We start from the raw sequence: 24,740 nt of genomic DNA on the forward strand, positions 1-24,740 counted from the left end.
TGAGACGGTGGAAAGTGTGGTCAGGGGGCGTCCTATAATTCTTATATTAACCAAAATCTGCACTGTGCATAGTTTGTTGTTGTACATCGAAATATATAGAGTTTCTCAGGTGCAAATCACCACTAAAAATGTGTCTATGTTTCAATAAAAGAAGAGTCTTACTTCTTGTTCTGCTTGAATCTTTTGGGGAAACAACTTTCTCTGAACACTCATCGTGGCCCAGACTTCATCGATCATTGCATTTTAGAATTTGAAAATTTACACAGAAACTCTACATATCTTTCAGAATTGAATATTTGGCCTTTTCATACAGGATACGCAACATTTTGGACGATACACTACATAAACCATCAAGACATCAGTCCTAAGTCCAAGACCCTCAAAGACTTAGTTAAGGTTGTTTCTCAGTGTCAAGGAAAGAAGTTACAGTTATTGTATTTTCTGGATTATAAGTCGCACCTTTTTCATCCTTTGGCTACGTTTGCGAATTATATCTTAAGAACATAATAATTTCACCTCTTTCTTTGTTTCACACAAACACCCGCTTGCAATTTAGTCTCCGCAACAACGTATAGATGTTTTTTTCTTCTTCATTATGCTTTTATCCGGAGCGACGTACATATATTTCTCTCTTCTTCATTATTCTTTTTTTTGGCTGGTTGCAACTTATCGTCCAGAAAATACAATACATTTTAAACATTTCAACACAATTCAAGCTTGAAATCTGATATGTAGAGAGCAGTACGAGTGTTACACATCCCCAGAAAGTGACTCACTTCACCTCCATTCATACATCCCTCTCCCAGACACATTACATTTACATTTTTCTTTTTTCTGTGCACTTACATGACGGTCATCTGTAACGGTTTACTTCTGATCAGTAAAAGACAATCAAACAAACTGACAAACAAAACTAAAACAAAAACTGCGCACAATAAAGTCTATTTTGAGTTGTCAGTTTTTATTTCTGTGCTTCTCTTATGAAACAGTTACATTAGCATTAGCATACTGGTGCTTCAGGAACAGAACTTTAGCTACAAAGAAAAGAAGAGTTTTAAGAAAAACATAAAAAAAAAACTGTTTTTTTCCCTCTCCGTGTCATCCATCTACTTACATCATACAGCATGATTACAAATGCAAACTTCAAACTGACTACATGTCTTACCGTCAACGTAATAAAACACTACATAATATCGTTAAAGAGCCTACAGAAGCACCTTCTACAACTAACTCATCTGAAAATAACTTCATAATTTCATACTTCCTGCCTATAACATAAATAAATAACATAAAATTGTTCACAAAAACTCTACGATTACATAATACTAAAAGACGCATTTTTTTATTTGGCAAATTCTACTCGTTCTGGTGTCTAGGACTGAACGTACGATCACAGCTCTGCATCAGGGATCGTGTGCTACATGGTCGTGACTGTGGAAAGGCAGGTAAAAATGAACGATGTCAGCCAGACTCTGCAGGGCATCAAAAGTCACTGCAAACAAGAAGTAGGTTGGCAGCAGCCACGTGAGGCTGAAGACGCAGTCTCCCACTGGCAGAGGGACACCAATGTGTCTACATCAACAAAGAGAGGGGGAGCGCGGTTACAGACGTAAACTGATAATAAATTATCAGTTATTATCGTTATTCATTACAACGATCAAATCTGTCTGAAACCTTTTTTTCGATGGTGTCAAACAATTTGTCTTTGTCTAACTTCAGTCATAGGCAGAAAAAGAAAATCTTTGTTCCACTAGGTGGCAGCAGATAGCTATCAAAACAAAAACAAAGAGACTGCTACTTTTATTTTTCTTGTCTTTCTTCAATTACTGTGACTACCATTGTGTTTCACTAAATAAGACCAGATTTTACACTACTAAAGTACATTGAATCTACACGTACAACTGCTTCCATAGCGTACCGGTTAGCACACCTGACTTGCAAGCACAGGAATCACATGTGGCAGCCTGTGAGTTGCAACCACATACTTAATAGCACTTGAACTTCGCTTTAATTTAAACACCACTTTTTGAAGTGTAAAAACACAAAAACACACAACCAAAACAATAGGTTGGACTCACTGGTATCGATCTTCTCTGGACTCTCTCAGCATGATGAAAATAAACAGACCCACTTCAGTGTTGAGAGAGAACGACACCACTTTATCCAGAATGACCACAAAACCCTGAAAACCACAAGCACAGACATCAGTTCTACAGTTCCACCGGAGAGTGTGTGTTGGCTGGTTGTTATATTAGGACATTACTGTGAAGACACTCTGTCCTTGTGTGGACAGCTGCTAGTCAAGATGTTGGTATTACAATTAGAGTTAAAGTTCACGGTCACACATGTATTGAACCTGTTATACATGTCTGGTTGAAGCTTAACACAACACAAACGTCAGTGATTCCTGTGTGTGTGTGTGTGTGTGTTTGTGTTTTTACCTTAGGATCGAACACCGACACAATGAAAATGACAACAAAGGCCAACAGCGATGCCAATCCTTTGACTGTACTGAAATAAAAAAAATAAAATCTAACTTTCATTAGTCCAAATGTAACTTTGGCATGTGATTTTATCAACACTTATTTCCCTGAGACACCTGTTTAGCTAATAAAACCATGTTAATTTACATACTAATACAGGACCTGTGGTGTTTGCACTACAAGTAAGAATGGATTTTGAGGCTCAAAAAACACCAACATCCAAATGGCTTAATGAATTAACTTTATATACATACATATATATATGTACACATATATATATATACATACATATATACATATATTTATATATATATGTGTAAAATGTATTTATATGTATATATATGTATACACACATATATATGTTACATGTACAACAATATACCATACAATTTCATTTGTATTTTCACTGTTAAAATACATAATACTACACAGTACATAATACATTCTTGATATATGATGTGTCCCTTCTATGACTATATCAGTGGGAAGTTCTAAAATTCCACTGGTTTCCTTTACCTTCTTGCCGTGCACATTTGATGTCTGTTCATCTGGTTATTCTCTAAGGCTGTGGAGAGCCACTGGATGTTTTTGCTAAAACACGAGCTCACCAGACCATCAACTGCGAAAACACAACAAACACATACACGACACAACTCTATGACATATATGTTGTCATAATTCCATGATAGAACAGAGTCCATTACTTATCCCACAATGGGGACATTTACAGTGTGAGTCTTTGCAATGGACACAGGTGGCCACAGAAGGCGCCAATAGGGATACGTGCTTTATGTATGTATGATAATCACAGCGTTGTTTTACTCTTTTTGAGGTGTTGCTTTTACTCTTCATTTCCGTGTTATCATCTTGAACGGTCAGTGCAAGAACACACAGCCTTGCTGATTATTTATCTCTAAATGTGCTACTCCTGTCGGGACGGAGTGATGCTCACTCAACCTGTGCCAGCAGAACACAATACAAGTGCCAAACTTACTGGTGTGTTTCATGGCAGATCCCATCACCAGGAAGGACACACTGACACTGATGGCAATAAACACCTGGATCAGCTGGGCCACCCAGGCATAGGACTTGTACCGTTCACTGATAATCTATAGGGTGAGAGTGGACGGAGCAGAAAATAACAACATGTAAAGTGTCATATACTGCAATTTAGTAGCATTATAGTACATATATAGGTATGTGTGTTTCTCATTTAATTACATGATTCGATTTTTTTTCGATTTTTTTTTTCTCAGAACTTTGATGGCAAAATGTTGCATTTCTACATTGTGTAATTTCTAGTTTTAACATGCCTGAAATCATTGTCTGTATGACCATTTATATCATATTTATAAACATTACTTTTCTGTCATGTCCCCCGCGAATTAAAGTACTATTAAAAACCTGATAACATGTATTTTTTTATCTGTACAAACCACTGTATGAGTTGCTGCCACCTAGTGACTGGAGGCTAGTTATCATTCAAGCTTTACACCACTGGTACACTCCATTGGAAGCTCCTCACCCGACCCCCCCAGAGGTGCCCTCCCCCACTATTTCTGAAGCACTGAACTAAACAAACTAAACAGCATTGTGACCAAAGTTCAAATATAACATGAATATCTTCAGTCCAGAGATTCATTTCAGCTGTTCAATTGCTCCTGTCTGGCCTGATGGTTTTGTGAGATTATGATAAAAACAGAAACAGAAAACAAAGTGTTTCAGTGGCGAAACAATCAGCTGAGAATAAACTAGTCTTAGCAAATCTTACCTTAGTCAGAGGAATGGTTGCAATCTCACCGGCTTTCTCTGACCTGAGAGAAAAAGAAGGACGCATGAAGAGAGGTTAAACAACATATTTCATATCTCACTTCCACTGCCTTTTATATTACATCTGTTTTTACATTTCTCACGTTTCATCATTTTTATATGACCCTAAACTGATGTACTTGTATGTATAAGGAAAATACAAAGTTAATTAACAGAATAAAGACGTATTTGTTTTAAAAGCGCGCTCTGTTCCTTTCTATTTACATCTGTTGTTTTGTTCTCGGCTCTGAATTTATATCCATTTACAGACATTAAAATAGACACTGGGAACTTCTCTCCAGGGAGTGAGTGTGTGTGTGTGTGTGTAGGATGCTGGGGGATAGCGAGGGTATTGTCCTAAATATTAAATGAGCCACAAATGCTGGTAAAACATTTGGCAGTCCAGGGCTAACACTATGAATCAGTGTTTCCCTTTAAACTCTAATTTTCCCATTTATCTGCACTTGCTGTTTGGTAGATTTTATTATCTGTTTCCTTCCACCGTGGCCAACATAAGGCAAATATGAAGCCAAGTATGCAAGGATTCCAGTTCACTGTAATAGCAGCAGGAAGAACAGGAGGAGGAGGAGAAGGAGGAGGAGGAGGCTGACGTTGTTCTTCATGAACATGGCAATGGGACAGTTTCAGTTCAGAAACTGCTTATTTAAGCAGATGCTGATACAGATAACTTTCTTCTAATAAACCTCGAGAGCTGAAGAAAAATGACCATATCATTTAAACACAGCATAACCAGTTCAGTACGACAACAAATATCCATCTGTCATCGCGACAGATGAAGAGTTTAGTACCATATCCACAACTCTTACAGGCCCCACAGAGATAACATACTTTATGAACAATAACATTTAAATTAATTACTACATTAATAAACAATACATGATATACATAAGCAATAAATAATATGCAATACTATAAAAGACAACTATCCTCAACTTGCGGCTCACAGGCCAAATCCAGCTCGCTGAACCATCCAATCTGGGCCGCAACTGCATTCTGAAATAAATGTCAATTTTAATTTTTTTTTTTATCCAGAAAAATTCAAACCATGCTCACCCAGAGTTCTGGATGTTCCTTCCCTACTTTTAAATTAATGAATTCAATAGTTTACCTGTCACATGCTCTGTTCTAAACCCACACTAAACTACATTCAAAGCCTGACTTGCATAACACATCATGCATGCACCATTAAAACAGGACAATAAATACACAGAAAATAACATATATTTCTGCAAAATAATGAACAACTGGATGGATTACCATTTTTCTTCTCTTCATATTAACAATTAAAATATTCTTTTACCGTTTCTGTAACTCTTAAGCAACATAGTCATTTAACGCAGCGACTGAAAAACGCACTTTATACATCTATATATACAGTATATTAGTGATATCCTCTTCTATACTACACGGTAGTTGCGTTCCAAAACCCACCACGAAAAAAGAAAATCCGCGAACTACTGGCGACATAGTTACTATATTATTTACATATATATTTACCCTTTACGAAACTCTCCCCCACACTGTTACTATAGAGGGTACTATGTACAACTATATGCACGTTAGACTTGTATACTGGAAATAGAAGATCTTCAAATAGCACTTGCCCACATGGCCGATAACACCTACGTAATGCAACTCTTTACAAGTCTCGGATTCTCTATTAACAGCTACAGCACAAATACAACATCCAGCCATGTCCATCATCGCCTACGGTTTAGCAAGTCTTTGAGAATTTCCAATATTTGTACAGCTACAGTGAGTCTAAAACAAAAACAAAAACCCAAAACATTTTGCCAAACAAACCCACTCCTTGTCCACACATATTTATTACCATCATCCCATTTTCACAGCACACAGCTGCGCTCAAAACTCGAGAAGAAGATGTATGATAATGATACTTCGAGATACTGTATAAAGCTGTATAACCAAGTCCTTCACATCAGAAGTATTTTTCATAGGTGAAAAATAGCAGTCTCCCACTGGGGGGCAATAACGCTCTATCTTCGTACTGCTGTAAAGGCAAGCGCAGACTACAGTCACAGAGGTTGTCTGAACCATGTGGGTCATAGAAGTGAGGAACAGCGCGCAGGGATTGGACTGGGTTTGGGGGAGAGGAGGAGCAGGAAGAACACGAAAGGGAGGGAGGGAGGGAGGGAAAAAGTGGAGGAGGGGAAGAAACACAGAAATAAAAATTAATGCAGAGCAATCAGAATGAATAATGGTTGTTCTGCAAATCAGAGGCATGAGAAAAGATTTAATGGGAAAGGACAGCCTGAGCTAGGGAGCTATTACAATTCAAGGATGCCTTTAAACAATTTCACTTTCAGCTCCGAACACTTTGATGGTGCACGGTCTCATGTGTCTCTGCCCATGTATCATCACTGTCACCGTGTGTCGTCTTAAAAGCATGCTCTACAATTCTAATGAGAAATAGCTAACTTTATTTCAGGAAGGAAAATGCTCTTCCGTTTTTTTATCGTCTTGGAATGTTGATGTGTGGATGACAATCAAACAGAAACGTGTACCTGTTGATTTATTCAGAACTGCTAAAACAAACGGATGCTCTATGCTGTAAAACTACGTAAAACAATACTTTGACGAGAGGCGGTACCGTTACTGACTGTTGCTGAGGGTTTTTTTTTTTTTGTGATATTTCTGACCATAATGTTTATTTGGATATAAAATGACCTAATTGGAATTGTATAACATATTTTATCAATGTATTTGTAGCCAAATTTGGGACATATCTTCGCATTTTCAAGCAAATACGTATGGTCATTTGAAAAGTACCTTTTGATATGACGGGCAAGAATCTACAAAAAAATGCTGCGGATTCTCAAATCACATTTTTTAACACGTAATGTCTATATTTAAATTCACATTAATGGCGTATATTCGCCTCTTTAATGCACCAGCATAAATGTAGATCTTTAAAAAAACATCTGATATAACTTGTTACTTCACTGGATGATTTTTGACATTTACTGTATTTTCCGGTCGCTCCAAAATATAAGGCACACCAGCTAAAACATGCCCAATGAAGAAGAAAAAACCAATATAAAAACCATATATAAGTCGCTCTGAAGTCGCACCGGGGCCCTCTAGTGGCAGTCAGTGTGAAAATAACGAACATGAAAAGTTCCAGTGGTACAGAAGTAGCAGATACTGGTACAGAAGCCTACAGTGCCCTCTACTGGTTCAGTGTGAAAATAACAAAAGTGAAATTATATATTTTATTATAAAAGTCACATCTGAGTATAAGTCGCAAACCGAGCCAAAGGATGAAGAAAAGTGCGACTTATAGTCCGGAAATTTTGGTCAGTGGCATCCATATGCGGATTGCAACTAAAAAAGGTAAGATAAAAGTTTCATGCGGCCACTTACAGCAGCATGAAATTAAAGCATCCCGACTGCACTCTGCTAACACACTTCTGCTTTGCCATACATTTACTAGAAACACATAGTTTAAATGCTCCAAATATTACTTGTTTGTTACTACAACAATAATAACACATCTACTTCTGTTTCCACAAAGGGTTTACAGAAGTAAAAACCATGAAATTGGACATCAAAATAAGGGTGTAAACACTTACTCATCCAATGAAATGTTAGAGTACAGCATAACTTTAGACGATGTTTGGGGTCCTCGCAGGCTACCAGTGAGATTCTGCGAAGTCGTCTCCAGTGTCTCATGCCTCTGTTGCGATGAAGTCTGAGGAACTATTTCCAGCACTGCCCAGCACCTGAAACATACAAACAAAGAATGATTAAACCAAAGAGGTGAATTGGGAGCAACTACCAATGTGTAACAAAGAGGTTACACTATAATGTATGTCGCTCTTATGACTTTGGTGGTTCAAATCCTTTTACCAGTACGCCTTAGTCCTTAATACTAATTACAGGTTCCTTGGTTTATACATTTGCCTGACTACCAAATATGTCGTCACACGGCGCTACACGTACAATACAGCTTTGTTTACATTTGTCGTCGAGGCCGTACATTGGATTGTGCTACATTCGCTTTCTTTGGTTTGTGTCGTTTTTCTGTCAACTTCTTGTCCTTCATTATACCTCCCTTGCCAAGTAAGTCAGACTCGACTGATCTTTTGGTTTCCTATATCATGACGCTACCACTGTGTTAGCGTAGCTGAGTGACAAAGGTACTTATACACAGTAGTTCCGGATTATGGAGTAGCGTCGTGCTGTAACAACGGACTTCCGATAACAGTCTGATAAGCCAACTTCTTGCAGTTTAAAAATATATATTTATATATAATATATTTTCATATTGATGTTCTTATATGACACTTTTTTTAACCTGAATATGCGGGAGAACTCGATTGAAATACTACTGAAAAATTTTTTTTTTCTTTTTTTTTGTTTTTCAACATTCATTTACACACATCATATGACTAACTTTGTATAAACATCACCACCTCCGACATCACTACATTGCAAACCACACCTTGTGAGTCATCATATCCGTATACTGTAGTAAGAACATATATACTACGTGTGTAATGACCACCAGGCACATCACAGAGACAAAGCATCATGAATCCATGGAAAAGCACCAGAACCTATTTCCTACTTTTTCTAACATATGTACTTGCCCTGAAATTTTGTTGAAGCAGCTTGAATATATTTTGCATAGTTATAACATATGAATCAAATAGATACGTAATCTTTTACACAAGGACAAAAAACAAGATCACTATTGAAATTGAAACATCATGAGGATTCAGAAATGATCATTTGTCATGAAAATACCACAGCCTATAATCTTTAGTAGGACACACACACACACACACACACACACACACACACTCACAACCACACACAATTGCTTAGTCACCACTGGCAGGGGGCTGCAATAATCAACATTTTTATTTGAACAATGGATCAAATAAATGTGGTGTAATGTGAACAAGCCACAAAGAATGATCACCCGTCTCTCTGCAAATCTTCAAGACCTTCACAGTGTTTTAGCAATGTTCACTTCGCTGTGTATGCTTTATGGCACCAAACTTTATGGCTATGATTCAGTCCCGCTGGCCTCTCAATATTCCTGAATTATATCAAATACGGAACTTAACAGAGATTTTTATTATACATACAGGCTAATTTCTGGGTAAAAATGAGATGACAATACATATTTACGTACATATATATATTTACTGGGACAACTGCTGTATAACTGGGATTAAATTAAACATTAAGGTTTTTTAGAAAGACAATTTAAATGGAGTAGTACAGTAGATTTTTGTTGTACACAAGCCTAGACTTCTGACACTTGCCTTGGAAGCTGAGAGAACGTAGTCCTGGCTTTGATTCCCTGCCTGTTGCATAATATTTATTTATTTATTTATTTTTAAATAAACAGCAAGTGTCATCCCTTCTTCTTTAACCTGTGATTTTATTTACTGCACAAACTAAACAACCAATTCTCTCTAGTTGTGCAAATGTGTACTTTCTTCAACTTTTACACACAGAAATAGACCACACATGCAGTCTAAACCATTTAGTGTTTATGCATCAATATTCCACAACAAATGAAATGTTGTTCTTCAGATTCCATTGGTTGCTTTAAACTGCCATTAATGAAATTATCATGCAAAACAATACAATAAAAGAACATTCAGAAAAAGAACAATTTATGAATGCTCTGCGGCATTAGCACATTCCTCAAGATTAGCAACAGTTACATGACTCATGTGTCACATGACCCAAAGCTACTCCTCCATCATATTAACCTATTCTTCTTCAAGTATCCAAACTTGACCTTCATTTCTCAAACATTTATATCAGGACTTCTTGCCAAATCCTAAGGAAAGCCTAAGGAAAGCGCAGCTGTATGGTGACATCAAGTCAACAAATTATTATTTATTAATTATTTACATTGATTTATCCATCCATCCATCCATTATTTACTGCTTATTCCTTGCAAGGCCAGCTGTCATAAGGCGCTGGCGCTCCATATAAAAGGCTGTGTACACATCGCACCTCTAGTCAATTAAGAGTGTACAATGTAAGCCTAAAACACTCATAATATGTTTGCGTCATTCCTTGGCCATGTCCCCTAGAAAATAAAAAGTAGACCCTCTAACTATCGAATACTGTTAAATAATCATGATGACTCAAAACATTACAAAACATTAGTCAATAGGGAACAAAAGCCACTCTCAACCAAGTGTCCCTTTATCTTTACATGTTGTATCATTGCTTAATTTATCATTGTCCTCACATGAAAAAAACTCAGATCATTCAATGACTCGCTTTCCACTGATCAGGGATCAAACCGATGAGATTCTAGTTGTAAGGCAAGCAATCTAACCACATCTTCCCCATAAACAAAATGATTCCCTTATTTGTCCCACAATAAAGAAATTCATATTGTGAGTCTTTCAACCCAACAAGCTGCCATACGGTAAGCACCATCAATGACCTTCACTGTGTAAGGCACGTACGTACCATCAGTATCGCAAAATTATTTTTTATAATATCACTGAAACTGCAAAACCTAACGTGTCCTTGTAGCCATCTTGTTTCTTCTGTGCCTGTAAAGCTGCGCAAATTCTTTACAAAAAAAATGGCGGCTCTCAAATTCGACCTTTAAGCAAACCATGAGTTCATAAATCGACAGATATTCACAATTACAGTACCGAGATCAAACGAGGCCAACTCAAGTTCAGAAAAGTTTCTAATTAGATTTCTGGGAACAATATAAGAGAGACTGCTCTGGCGTGCTTCCTCTTTTATTAGCAGATCAGACATGCAGATTAAGGTGGAAGATTATGACAGACCGACACAGTCTGCTACTAGGCAGAAACAACCTTTCAAGATTGTCAAGTTATTTTAGCTTGGCAGGAGTTGGCCTGATAGTCCCTCGGGTACAACAATTCTAGTAAGGTTTTTTAAAAACAAAACTGGGAGACTGGGAAACAGAGTGTGAATCACAAGTTCTTTGTTTGAAACCAAGGCCATAAAGTTTGCCTGCAGGAGAGAGAAATTGATTCACCTACTAGTAAATTCTCTCTCCTCTCTACAGCAGTGGCTGTTGGCCTCTTTGAATCGGCAGTGCAGAGTGCAGCACCGGGAGATTTATCCATTCATTTGTTGTGGCCACGGTCCAATGCACCCGACAACACACCATTTCTATTTTATTCTACTAGTCTTTTACCTTGCCGGGTGGCTCAGCAGAATTATGTCTCCAAATGTAATTATCAATCAAAATTATGGTTTGAAAAATTGAGGCGAGGGAAACTGCTTACAGGGATGTCAAGCATGAACTTGACCCCAAAAAGAGGAGAGGGAGAGAGAGGGAAGGAAACAGACACAGTGTGTAAGGGAGCGAGAGGATGCAGAGCAGTGGCAACTGAAATGTGACTCATTGTGAACTTACAGTAGGGCACAGTGCGACATCTTCCTAATTAATACAATTTGAAAAAGATACACAAACAAAGGGTTAAAACTCAAATGCAAACCATGTCCTCTAAAATACTGCATTCATCATGATCAGGGAATTACCTAAAAGATGAAGTTATTAATATGGAAAAATGTCAAGAACAAGTCAAGGTCTTCCTTCTCAGAGTTGGTCCGTTAAAGTTATTTTCTACGCGCAATTTGACAGTGGCTTGTAAAACGTGTGGAGCGTTGCTTTGACAAAATCTAGTGAAGATTTTGTCCTTAGCAATAATAATTGGTCTGCTGTCCTTCACAAATACAATTCTTTTTTGAGTTTGTCTGGCAACTTCTACAACAACCTAAAAATACCATTTGTCATGAAAAAAAAAACATCCAAGCACTTAAGCAAACGTTGATATCAAGGACTTCCTCTTTTAAATTCTGGTACTTTTTATGATGTTTTTTTTTTTTCAATTTTGGGAAAAGAAATAGAATTGGTTGGGTAAACAAACCTAATTCAATATAATGTGTATCACAAAATTTTTTCTATATTTTACGACATAAGGTTGACACCTTATACAATAGTCAAATCTGTCTAACAATTTTTTTTACCTCTAAGCTGCTAATCCCCGTCACTATTATAGGCATACTGTCTATAACGAGCAACTGTTGTAGTATTTGCCATATTTACTACGACTACAAACTAATTGGTTCGACTGACATTTTGAATTATGTTGCACACATTCCAACCAAAGCAAAGTGAATGGGTCAACAGCGCTCTTCAATAATGCATGACACCGACCAAGTCGGAGTGAAACAGTAATATTTTTGCATTGACAGCATGTGATGGATGTGTTGCATACCTAAAATATCCCAGTGGTTAATGCTGTAACATGTTTCAAGGTGCTGCTGGTGGTGGTAAATAAACAGACAAAAACTAAACAGCACTTCGTGACCATATGAATATTATTCACTCTGTAATATAGGTCACCTTCACACACACACGGTGACGTTTTGTGGTAGCTCAAGGAAACAGGCAGCAATTTTAATGTGACACAGAACCTGGTTATTCCCAATGGAAGAGGGGCTCCCAGAAGCATCGAACACACAATGAACAGCTGGTATACAAAACAGTTCCTCCAAGGCTCACTGTCAGAATCTGAATTACTAAACAGAATTTGGTCTCATGCTAAGAAACACGGAGAAACATATACTACGTTCATTGAAAGCTTATAAGTGTAATCAGCCATTTTAAACGGCAGCTGAGTGTCCATTATCTGCCCATGATAACAGTAAACAAGGATTCAAACATTTTGATGATGTTATAAAACTATTTCTATAATTTTTGCTTTGATTTTCATATGTCCTATTAGTTTTACTATTGAACACTTTAAATTAAATGCATACAATTATTACATATTTCTGAACTTTTGACCTGCTTCCTACCAAACCCCCTTAACCTTCCAGCAGGTAGTGAGTCCACTGGAAGGTACCAACCGCCCTAACCGGTATTCGATCTTGCCCAGGAGGTGAACCCTGGGGTTCCACACCAAAGACAGAGACATTGCCTCTGGACCAAAATGCCACTATTTACTAGAGATGTAAGAACATATCAATACGCTGAAATATCGTGATATTTCATTTCACAATACTATATCCATACTACATTTTGGTATTTGCAAAGCAGAGTGCAGATTGTGCACGTTAAAAATATCTGCCCGAGTCAATAAGAAATCTCTAAACCCTTTGTCCACTGACCAGAAGAGAGCAAAGCCTCCATGTGATCAAGTTGACTGTATGTCCCTGACCCTTAGAAACCAGAAAGACAGACCATATCCCTCAATTCCTGGTCTCAACATTGGCTTCCAGTAAAACCTAGGATAGACTTTAAAATCCCCCACCTCACATATAAAGCACATATTGACCAGGCAGCATCATATATTGTAGTTCTGAAAAGACCCAGTCCTACTTCCTATACCCAAAATATATAAGAGTAGAATGGAAGGCAGGGCATTCCGCTAGCCGTTTGCCAGTCTACGTTCGGGAGGCCGACACCATGAGTATATTTAAAGTTAAACTTAAAACCTTCCTTTTTGAAATATCCTTTTCACAAGGCTTGCTCTGGTAAAACTGTGTTATGCTTCAGTTATGCTGCTACGGGCCTAGACCGCTGGAGGAACTCACAGTGGTGCACTGAGCCCTTTCTCTTTCGCAGTCTTCTAAGAAATGCATACATATCGACAATAACCCAATTTCCTCTTTAGACATAGCAGGATATGATACGACATCTAGGAGGGTTAGGACGTTTCCAGTTTAATTTCAATCTTTTTTTTTTTTTAAATTGAAAATAAAATTGACTTTTACCTGACTTAATGGTAGCAAATAAACATTACTTGTAAATTCAAGTAATGTCATTTGTTATGGCTAAAATGTTATGAAACATACATAATAAAGTTCTTAAATTGAAAAAAACAAAAGTCACGCAATGTATTGCTTAAGGTATCGCTAAAAGTTGCCGAACAATAATCAGAATCATATCGAACAAATACATAAATTACTACTTGACACCACTCTTGTAATGTGAAACCATACTTTTGTTTACATTACGATGTTTATGCAGGAGGCCACAGAGTTGGGGTTAACATTTGTAATATTGGCAAATGTAATTTTTAATGAATGCTCGGTTCCAGACAGAGTGAACTCCACAGCTAATGATCGGATTTTGGCAGTTTGTCAGGAGAGATGTCTTCAGTGGCAAACCAAGTCCAAAATAATGTTGCTTGAGAGTGGGTAATATTAGCCATGTAAATATTAAAATCTCCCACAGTTAGTGAGAAAAGCAGCAAAGTTATCTGTGAAGTCAGGATTAGCCTGGGGCTGGAGGATAAACAGCAGCAATTATGACGTTTGATAGGTCGAGGAAACTCACGGATAATTACAACAGGAACGTCACTGCAAAACCTCTGCAGCCACAGTCACGTGGTTTTGGCTTGAAAGTATTAAAGCTGTGAAATTACATGGGGTTGTTATAGATTTCAGAGAGGCACCAAATGTGGTCAACGGTAACATCCTAGATAAGAGACCCCCCCTGTTCATGAGTAAGTGTTGAACAGACTGCAGTTAGGAGGCGGCGTCTTACTGTATTTGGCCGCTCTGTTAGCTGACCTTGCTAAACTGGCTAACGCACCGGTCAGCAGCTCAGGTGAAGGTGAGAGCACAATGTTGGCACAAGGATGGTTCACCCCCTTTTCCCCCCTGCCCCTCCCCACACACACATCAGAAAATGAGAGAAATAAATAACCTCACAGAACAGATTGCACTCAGCCAGTCTCAGAACTACAGAATTCAACACACAGGTAGGTCGGTATTAACGGGCAGCGGCTGCTGATCGCACCAGTGCTCGTTCGACCAGAACTCTTTAACATCTCACATTATAAATCAAAGAGGAAGTTGCCTTATTTAACATACAAATATATGCAACTGGGTTGCTCCCTTCATCAGCTCCGGTGAGTCAACGTTGCTCGGATTTCTGGGTCAGTCGGCGTTGAGAAAGATGTTTTAAGAAAGTGGTGCTCACAGCTGCATAAACCACCACGATATTGAAGAAATCCCCCAGAAAATAACATTTAAAGATGGTCTTTAAACGTCTACGTGGTTCGTCTTTGACTGCTATTAGTTGGAAGTTTTGCAGATTATCACCAAAGGCAAAGGGTCTTTATATTAGGTATAAATGATTCAGCCTTAAGTCTTCACACTGTACTAAAACTGTTGTTGTTCCAAATTCACCAAACATGGTGTTTTTGTTTTAAAAATAGTAGTTTCTTCTACTTTTGATTAAAATTTTATGTTATTAAAACTATACAAAACACTTTTGGTATCAATTGTTTTACATAAACAGTAACTTTCACTTTGGTTCTATACTGTATGATTTGTTATCAGGTGTATCACTTATAATGCTGTGTTTCTGTAAATGTAGTGCTTTGTAAAATTGTGACTACTTTATAGAAATATAGATCTCTAGGGCATTTGTGTATTGTGCAAACTGTACTCAGCTTTAACCATTTAATCATTGTTTCCGATTGTCTATGTGTGTCTACTGGTCAGTTTGTTCTCTGTGCATTCTGGGAGTTCTGTGTCCGTGCCCCTGTGATGTCTATGTTTTGTCTTCCTGCGACCCACTGCGTTTTTGATTTTTTAAGTCATGCAGTCTCTCCGGTACTGCATTTGGGTCCTGCCATGATGGCACGTAACAAAAACGTTATCAAGACTCAATAAATGGAGCTCTTACATTTAAAAAAACAAAAACAAATACCATTTCATATTTTAGCACTTATTTTTTCCCCCCTCAGAATCTGGTGAGTAGGTTTGACACAAAACAAAATATTGCAGCCCCAAGCTCATAAATCTTACAGAATAATCCCATAGGAGGGAGACTTGTAGTGTGGAGCTGCTTAAGTTGTTTTGCCAGGAGCGGATCAGTAAAGTACACCAAAGGTCACGTACAACCAATTGAGTACAGCTCGACGAAATTTGTCATGCAGCTGCAGCCCGTACTGCGGTGCAACACAGCACGCACAAAATAAGGTGGCTTTGCGTTCATTTTGACTTGAACAATCTTATGGCTTGTGGGGGAGAAGCTGCTTTCAATTATTATTATTGATAATTGATTATCTCTCGCTTTTGTTGACAGTCACGGCCACCTCCTCTCTGTAGAGTAGACGTAGGTCATATATATATATAGTGTTGTATTCAACTGCAGACTTGGTTTGCAGTGGATCTAGTTGTTTTGGACAGCACTTGAGGGTCATCAGTAGAGGACTCAGGACTCAGCCGTGAGGAGTGGTGGTACTTGGGGAAAGGGCACTTAAGAGATTGTTGAAAAACTTGGTGTAATGTCACTGTTCGGGATTGATGGAGAATAACGTCGTATAGCAACAAAAAAATGTTCTGTTGGTTTATCTTTCAAAAAAAAAAAAAAAACTGCAAAAAAACAATTTAAGAAAAATAAATAACCCCTCATTATGGGTCCTGTAAGAACACCTTGCTTTTTTAATTTGACTTATGAAATGCGTGTTGATGCCGTTCATACCCATCTAATGAGATGAGCTCGGTGCAGTAAACAAAGAGATTATGCAACAACACAATAAATAAAAGAACGTTTTCATCTGACCCAGGGTTTCTATTCCTTCACTAATTTACAATAACAACAACAATATTTGACTGTGTTTGTTGGTGATTAACAGTATAGGCCAGACAATCCAATGCTTACAATCAACAAATAACAAAATACGAACTATACTCCAACTGACCAATGCCAGCGATTGATGCCGCATTTAACTCTTTTTGCTTTTAACCTACAGCAGTTGGCTAGCCTTCCTCATAATAAACATTACTACTCTCCACCACCAAGACATCTGCAGTGTCCTCTCTTGACCACACCATATCTGAGTACCTCGTGGTCCCAGGCTAAACTGCAAGGAATCTCAGAAGCCCTGGAGATTTGTTATGTCAGCACAACATACACAGGGCAGGGTCTTTGTGCACATCAACCACTGGGCTCAGCTGTGGGCAAATAGTAACACTCTAATAGTCTCTTTGAGGTGAGGCTAAGGATGCAGGCTCAACAGAAAAGCAATGGGTTGTCGGCGCACAATAAAGCAGGCTTAAGTAGTAGGAGAGAGTGAGGCACTGTACCATTCATATAACACTGAACAGATGCTTAGAGCCACAGTCTTTCTTGAAGAGTGCAACACTCAGAAACTGAATCCCCATTAAATGACAGCCTAAGCTAAGACTCAATTTTACCTGGAGGTTACGCCAACTGTGTACTCCCAGAAAAATGTTACCTTTGCACAAAGCAAAAAAATCATTCTCTATTTTGGATACCACTGATGAGGGTTTTGATTGGAGGAGAAGAGTTTGCCTTCTTCCTTGTGTAAACACTATTGTAACAACAGTGCTGTTTAACTTCTTCCATCAGGATAGCTTAGATCGTATGTCAAACTCAAGGCCCGGGGGCCAAATGCGGCTCGCCAAGCCATTTACACCTAAGAAATTAAACGTTTTTATAATCGATCAAATCATTAAAAAGTACTTTTAAAGTAGATTTCACCAAATAACGTCGACTGGTACTGGTCCACGGACCCCTGATCTATACAATTTTACATTTACAACCGGCCCTTCAAGGGGAACTGTATTGGTCATGTGGCCCCCGTTGAAAATGAGTTTGACACCCCTGGGTTTAGACGGTATCCTTTCTGACATCAGAAGGTTCCAAGCAACTAGCAAGATTCACAGTATAAGGAATCTTACGTGTCAATATGCAGGTGACTGCTCTTGTATCTCACACGCACACAAAATCTTCAGTCTATACTAAATACAGCACTGAGTGCTCACAGCAGGATCGGGCTAACCTTTAACACCATCGCAATTTACAGAATGAAAGCCAGACTTTCTGTTATATGTTCTATTCCCTCTGATGAACTTCAACTGCGTCCAGGCCTAAAGTGAAACACAAAGCTGATATTGCTTATGCAAATCTCCGAATCTCTTCGTCTTGGCAACGCATCTGCAAAAGACCATAAAATGTAGTTTACATATCTGCTTTCATGGCTAAGCCCATTCCACCTCTAATAAAGTGACTCACACGTGCGAGATCAGTGAGGCGCTCAATAAACCTTGCTATCTCTGTTGTGGAACTCACAGACGCTCGCGAAAACACAACCAAGTTTTTTTGTGTTCTGGTGTGTAGGTTGTTGCTTGATACAATTCCAAGTGAAAGTGGGTGATCAGTTTCCTGTTTTCTGATATAAAAGATACCACTGAGGTACCTGATGTAAACAAAGACCGTGCACAGACAAATCCATACAAATGCGTCACTGTTTCCACCCGCATCACTAAAAGCAACAACAAAGAGAGGAGTGTAAAAATACGGTGGGCAGTAATATATATATATTTTTTTAGATTCAGGCAGGAGAATATGGGTGGTGTGTGTTCTCTCCTGCAGCTGCTCCTTGCTATGTATGTAATACACTTGCCTTGTGTCCCAAATGTCAAGATATGCCTTAACTCTCTTGACTTTTGGAAATGTGAAAATACTTGAGAATTCAGTTTCGGGTTCAATTAAAAAAAAAAAAAACAAGCTCAGAAGGCATGAGTTTCCCAGACTGTAAATTATCTTTGCAATACACAATAAATTTCACTCCCCATAAATGTATGTAGAAAATCTGGTGTATATCGCAGACAGTACTCGTTGATTTATTAATATATCCATTGGTAAAGATAAATGTGTTATTTTTTGGCTCTGGAGTTTGAGGTTCTCTCCCAGGGTTTGATAAAATAGCACAAAGCTGCACACAAAAGACGAGACTCGATGTTCTAGTTTGGCCCAGGGACTCTCAGCAGAAGTCACTATAGACCACTGGTTCTCAATTATTTTCTGTCATGCCCCCCCCATTGGGGACACAAATGTTTTCACACCCCCGCAAATTGAAATACTATTGAGAACCTGATAACATGTATATTTTTATCTGCACTGCACGAGTTTGCTGCCACCTAGTGACTGGAGGCTTGTTATCATTCAAGCATGACAGCAGTGGTACACTAATGTCCAGCGTGCCATATTCTATAAATTCTATATATGAAGCAATGTTAAATAATTGGTAGGACCCAATAAGTACAACAAAAGATATCAAAGGGAACAAAAAAAAACTTACCAGAGAATGTTAAGTACCGTACAGGTCATCAAACCACATAGAATTGCTCTCCGAAACCATATGATCTGTACAAATAAAAAAGAACATCAGAAAGACTGATAAGGGTTTCATTCATAAACATAAGATGCTTCCAAATCTGATAAAATCACATTTCCTTCGTGAGCTAAAAGTTAAAGTTGATTTATTGACATTAATGCACAGCACACAGCAAAGTATGTCCTCTGCTTTTGACCCATTCTCATAGTGATCAGAGGACAGCTACACCTGAGCGCCTCGGGAGCAAAGTGCCGGACACAGTGCTCTGTTCACTGCACCTGGTTACTAGTGGATTTGAACCTGCAACTATCCAGACACAAGCCTGCCTCCTTAGCTACCACTTGCCGGACACAGTGCTCTGTTCACTGCACCTGGTTACTAGTGGATTTGAACCTGCAACTATCCAGACACAAGCCTGTCTCCTTAGCTACCACTGCCCTTTATAGCACAAATACAGCAGTGCTTTACTGGATATGGGCAAACTACGGCCCGGGGGCCAGATGTGGTCTGTTTGGCTTTTTACTCCGGTCCGCCAAACCGGTCCAAATTATGTTATTAATTTCTATTATCATTATACTTCTGTCTTTTCCCTGTATTTCTCCAATAGATGGCGTATGAACAGCTTAAAGCATTTTTAGCATTTTAGCCTTAATGTCTTTTACATGCTACTTATTCATATGAATGCTCCATTGATTTGCTCCTGACCCGACCCCCCCCGTCCAATTTTACGACCCACTGTGACCCGCAAGTTTGCCCACCCCTGTTGTGGACTGATAAAAGCTTGGATTTTAAAACTAATATTTTAAGGTGCAGCTCATAAAAAGTGTGGCTTCATTTCAATGAGATACGGCACAGTGATTTATCAAGTCTTTTTATGCACAGCGTTCGGACACAGACCCATGGTTGATGTTGGTGGGACGTAAGCCTGCCGCACGTTTATCCGTCTGTGATAAACCAAATAATTTCTGCGGAGACACTACGGAGACAACGATCGTCCAAAATATGATTCGCTTCAGGGTGACGATGAATTTGAAGGATTTTTTTGCCGCATTATCAGGAGCGTGGTGCAGGTAGGTGGTTGTTTGTTTGAAGCAGAATGTGGCGTGTTCTGACGGTGACACTGAGGAATTGCAGCAGCGCAAACACAGGCCTGCAGACAGCCCACAGTGTGTGAGCAGCATATATACACACACACACAGGTGATTATTTATCTTGAAGGGACTGACTTTATCACAACACATCGGCCTCCGTACACATTTCTGTGAAAATAACAAAGTGCAAACAGCCTCATGAATAACAGTGACTTACACATCACTCAGCTCCCAATCACACGACAGGGACATCAGTGTGCTTCTGCTGCCCGACGAGCGTAGCACCACGCTCGAACTGTGTTTATTTATTACTTAGTGTATTAAATATTAAAACTGGGGTCTTATGTGGATTACTTCATAAAACCTTTTAGCAAAACAGCATTCAAATATTTAATACTTAGTATTTGTATTATTAGACAACAATAATGGTTTGTGGTTGTGTTATTAGACAAATACACGTTCCATTAAAGGAAGTGTTTTCCAGCATTGGTGACAATGGCATATGTAAAATATGGTCCTAAAGATAATCTGATAACAACAAAAAAGGTAGTAAGTCCATGAATTAAAGAATTACTGGTGAATTAATCAGTCAAAAATATTCTAGAACATGTGTTTTCAATTCCATTTCCACTTCACTAGCACCATTTCTCAGTAGTAAAATTAAAATGCACACAGGGCCAGGAACCGGCTGTTCAGCTGCGGCTACGCTAAGTAGAACTCGAGACGAGATATTGATGTTTTCCCACAAAAGATAATAACTCAAACTTAATCAATTTAAGTGTCATTTCTAAGCTTTGACGGAGAATTTGGAACAACTAATAGCACCGAGGTGCTCAGTGCCACTTCGGTGCTTCAGTCTATTCAGCTTGTTGCTGTGGATCAGTAGGTCGTACAGTTGTCGTACAACCAGAGGGTTAATTAACGTACACCTTTCTCAGCTGGCAGTAGGTAGAGGTCAAAACCTGTGGTCTGAAGCACTTGGATTTTTTTTTTTTCACCAACACTACGTCAAGACTATATAACTTCAGACAACTTGCTATACTTTTCATCCATCCAAGCTCTATTTGTGGACAACTAGCCATGCTAGCCAGATAAACGGTAAAAAAGTAATCGGAGTCTCTCGAGGTTCAAATCCTAGTGAAGTGTAACACCCTGTGTGGATGTGCTGAAAAAGATTTACCTGCGTTCTGTTGTGTTCAATCTGTGAGAATAACAAAGGCATCACGTTCACAATCCCTCCTGTTGAGAGATGAGCAGAACTCCGGGTTAACATGACAGGTTTGACAAAAGAGACATGACTTCATTCCATCTGCCTGAAGGAGACTAAATGTTTTCTGTTTCCATGATACAATGAGTGTTTTTGCAATTTTCTTTTCATGAATAGAAATTTCCAGATTTCAAATAAAAACAACGTCAACAACAACAAATGTCATTTCAATATTTGTGCTTAGCTTTTTCTAAATTTCAGAATAGTGGGTAACATTACAGTTGGAACATATAAACCACCCGGCCATATTATTTGTAATAAACCCTTCATATTATCAAACTAAAAAAAAAGACAATCAAAGAAGATGTCAAATAGAAAAAAACATGATGGATGGATTCTTACCCAGTGCAACTGTGCCCATTAGGAAAGGTTTCCCAATATGACGGAAGTCACTACTGCTCTCAAGTCCAACCTCTGATCCCACCGCTAATGTCACAGCCACCTGAGACACACAAGGACTAGGACTGTGACGGGTGGAATGACATTCACTCAGTCAAGGTCAAGCGCGGGATGAAAGTAACCGAAGATCCTGGGAGGGATACTGGTAAAATAACACATTTTCAAAATAACAAAATAACAATATGAGATATTAATATCGTTGCTTTTCGTAGCTCTTACAGTGTGTTTAAATGTAATCAAGGTGCTTGGAATTTTACAGTGTTAACCATCGCTTTGAGCGTTACACCATCATCCAGACGGGGACGCTAAAGTAAGAGTTTGTGCCATTAGCAGCCGGGTTCTAAATAAGGAGAGAAAATGTCTGTTTTATTTAATGCACACACATATTGACGAACACACACTTGGCTGCTCTGTCCCCATGCAACGCTGTCATTCCCCAAATATCGTATTAGCCCACAACGAAACAGGTTCAATGACAACTTCATTAGAGGTAAAGGCCAGGAGACTTCACCAATTATAAACCCTGAATAAATGTCACGCCAATTATTTCCACAAAGCTGTGAAATTGAGGCTGAATAGGTGTGAATAATCCACCATACAATTCCACAGCCCGGTGCATGAAGTACATTTAAAAGTTCAGTTCCATGTTTGGTGTGTGTGAGTGTTAAGTATTAATCTATATGAGCTTCTAACCTGCTCTAAGTTTCAACCCTTCTTGTCACAAACGGAAGAGAAACCCAGTAGGAGAAACATATGTCATTTTAGTTTAGAGACGCAATTTCCTCGCACATACCAGTGATGCACATGAATAAACATCAATATTTTCCACTGATCTGTGTTAAAGATTTTATAAAATGCAACATAACTGTAGAAAAAATACCTATAGATATGCAGTTGTAGAAAATATTGACCCCCCCACTGGGAAAGTTGTTGTGTTCATAGTGAATCTACTACAAAAGTCTGGACCTTGGGGGCGCCAAGTTCCTTTGAGGCTACACAATGGAAAAGCTTTAACTATCAACACTTCCTGAAAAGCGTCATTAATGAGCTTCAACTGCTGTGAAAGGAGGACAAAAGTCTACAGAAATGATTTAAATTGAACAAAACATTGAGGAAGGAAACCTTGAAAATTGCAACTGAAGGCATTCGAAATGCTTAAATATATTGTGGAATATTGTGTGAAATACAGGGGTATCCATTTAATGCTTTTACACTTCTGAATTAAACACCCACTCTGCTCCACTGAGGTCAACAGTAAGGGCAGATGTTAAAATATTGTCATGTTTTTCAGTGACAAAAAAAAATCTTAATGGGATGCAGCTCAAGGTTATTCCTTATTCAGGGTTGTTTTTTCTAAGCCACAGAACTAGTACGACTCAAACCCTGTCATGTCTCACCATATTTTTTCCCATTTTCGTTTCATTTATACAAATTTCCAGATTTAAAATAAAAACAAAGTCAACAACAACAAATGTCATTATCACGAAATCACATAATCAAAATATTGAAAATTTAAAAAAAAAAAAATACCGTAAAATACCCAGCCACCAGGCGCTCGCCTGCGAGCCCCAACCCTGGGCCTCGCTCCAGGGCGGGGTCCCGGTGACGTCAATCCAGGCGACGTGAATCTCTTTGATTTTATTGTTTTCTTCATCGGGGGGGGGGGGGTTTGAACCGCCATCTGTCCGTCGCCTACGACCTGTACATAGCTCCTAAGTTCTTTCGGATACTCGAACCCCTCCACCACGTTAAGGTTGCGGGTCAAGGAAGGGTATAACGAACAATCAAAAACAAATTCTAAAAAAAAAAAAAAAAAAAAAAAAAAAAAGAAGCTAAAACCTAAAAGGTTAGGAACCACTTAGTGAAGTGTTCCTGGAGAGAAGAACTCTGAGAAAGTGAGTAGAAACTCAGATAAATTATTGCGGGATACTTTTTGTAGCTAAATGAGCATATCTAAAATAATTAACTATTGGTTGCTAATTAATTAAAAAAAACCTTAGTAAATGAAAAGATAGATAGTTTCAATACCAGATGTTGGTAAAGAGATAGAAACATTGGTATTTCAGCCACAAAGAGAAAAAATACATTAGCTGGGCGATAGACGACTGTTGCTTGAGTTCTATTTTGGTGCAGTAAGACTTGCTCGACCACAGTTCCCTCTCTCTCTCTCTCACCCTGTCTCTATCTCTCTTGCTCATTTTGATGCAGAGAAGTATACTGTAGTTAAGATGACTCTCGGTGACTTCTTCTTCACAGATAAGGCTTTAAATCTTCCCACTTTACCCCTGTTGGGACCTAACTCTAGAACCAATAACTTAAGCTTGAATGCGTTTGTGTATGTGCATGAATGACAGAGGATCCTGCAAATAATAAAACTGTACTGTTCGGAGGCAAAAAGATTACTTTCTCTTTGGCTGCTTTTGCGGCGATAAAACAAAACAAAACAAAAAAAGAATACTAATAAACATACTTCTGCGCAGCAGGATTTAGGTTTGAGTTTGAGTGTTGTGATATT

At 38.5% G+C, this 24,740-nt stretch overlaps 1 protein-coding gene across 1 annotated transcript in view; it reads right to left on the minus strand.

Annotated features, from left to right (window-relative positions):
• Positions 1–636: 636 nt before the first annotated feature.
• The window catches only part of LOC103376826 (uncharacterized), a 38,662-nt gene continuing 14,558 nt past the window's right edge, over positions 637–24,740 (minus strand). The window contains exons 9-18 of the mRNA XM_025054217.1: positions 22,169–22,268; positions 21,740–21,798; positions 19,433–19,497; positions 7,907–8,056; positions 4,255–4,297; positions 3,478–3,592; positions 3,000–3,102; positions 2,442–2,511; positions 2,079–2,182; positions 637–1,572 (exon numbers count right to left, since the gene is read on the minus strand). Of these exons, the coding sequence (XP_024909985.1) occupies positions 1,404–1,572; positions 2,079–2,182; positions 2,442–2,511; positions 3,000–3,102; positions 3,478–3,592; positions 4,255–4,297; positions 7,907–8,056; positions 19,433–19,497; positions 21,740–21,798; positions 22,169–22,268 (978 nt within the window). The 3' untranslated portion in view covers positions 637–1,403. The remainder of the gene's footprint in view (positions 1,573–2,078; positions 2,183–2,441; positions 2,512–2,999; positions 3,103–3,477; positions 3,593–4,254; positions 4,298–7,906; positions 8,057–19,432; positions 19,498–21,739; positions 21,799–22,168; positions 22,269–24,740) is intronic.

This window comes from Cynoglossus semilaevis, chromosome 2 (genome assembly GCF_000523025.1).
Source record: "Cynoglossus semilaevis isolate Cse_v1.0 chromosome 2, Cse_v1.0, whole genome shotgun sequence".
NCBI classification, from domain to species: domain Eukaryota; kingdom Metazoa; phylum Chordata; class Actinopteri; order Pleuronectiformes; family Cynoglossidae; genus Cynoglossus; species Cynoglossus semilaevis.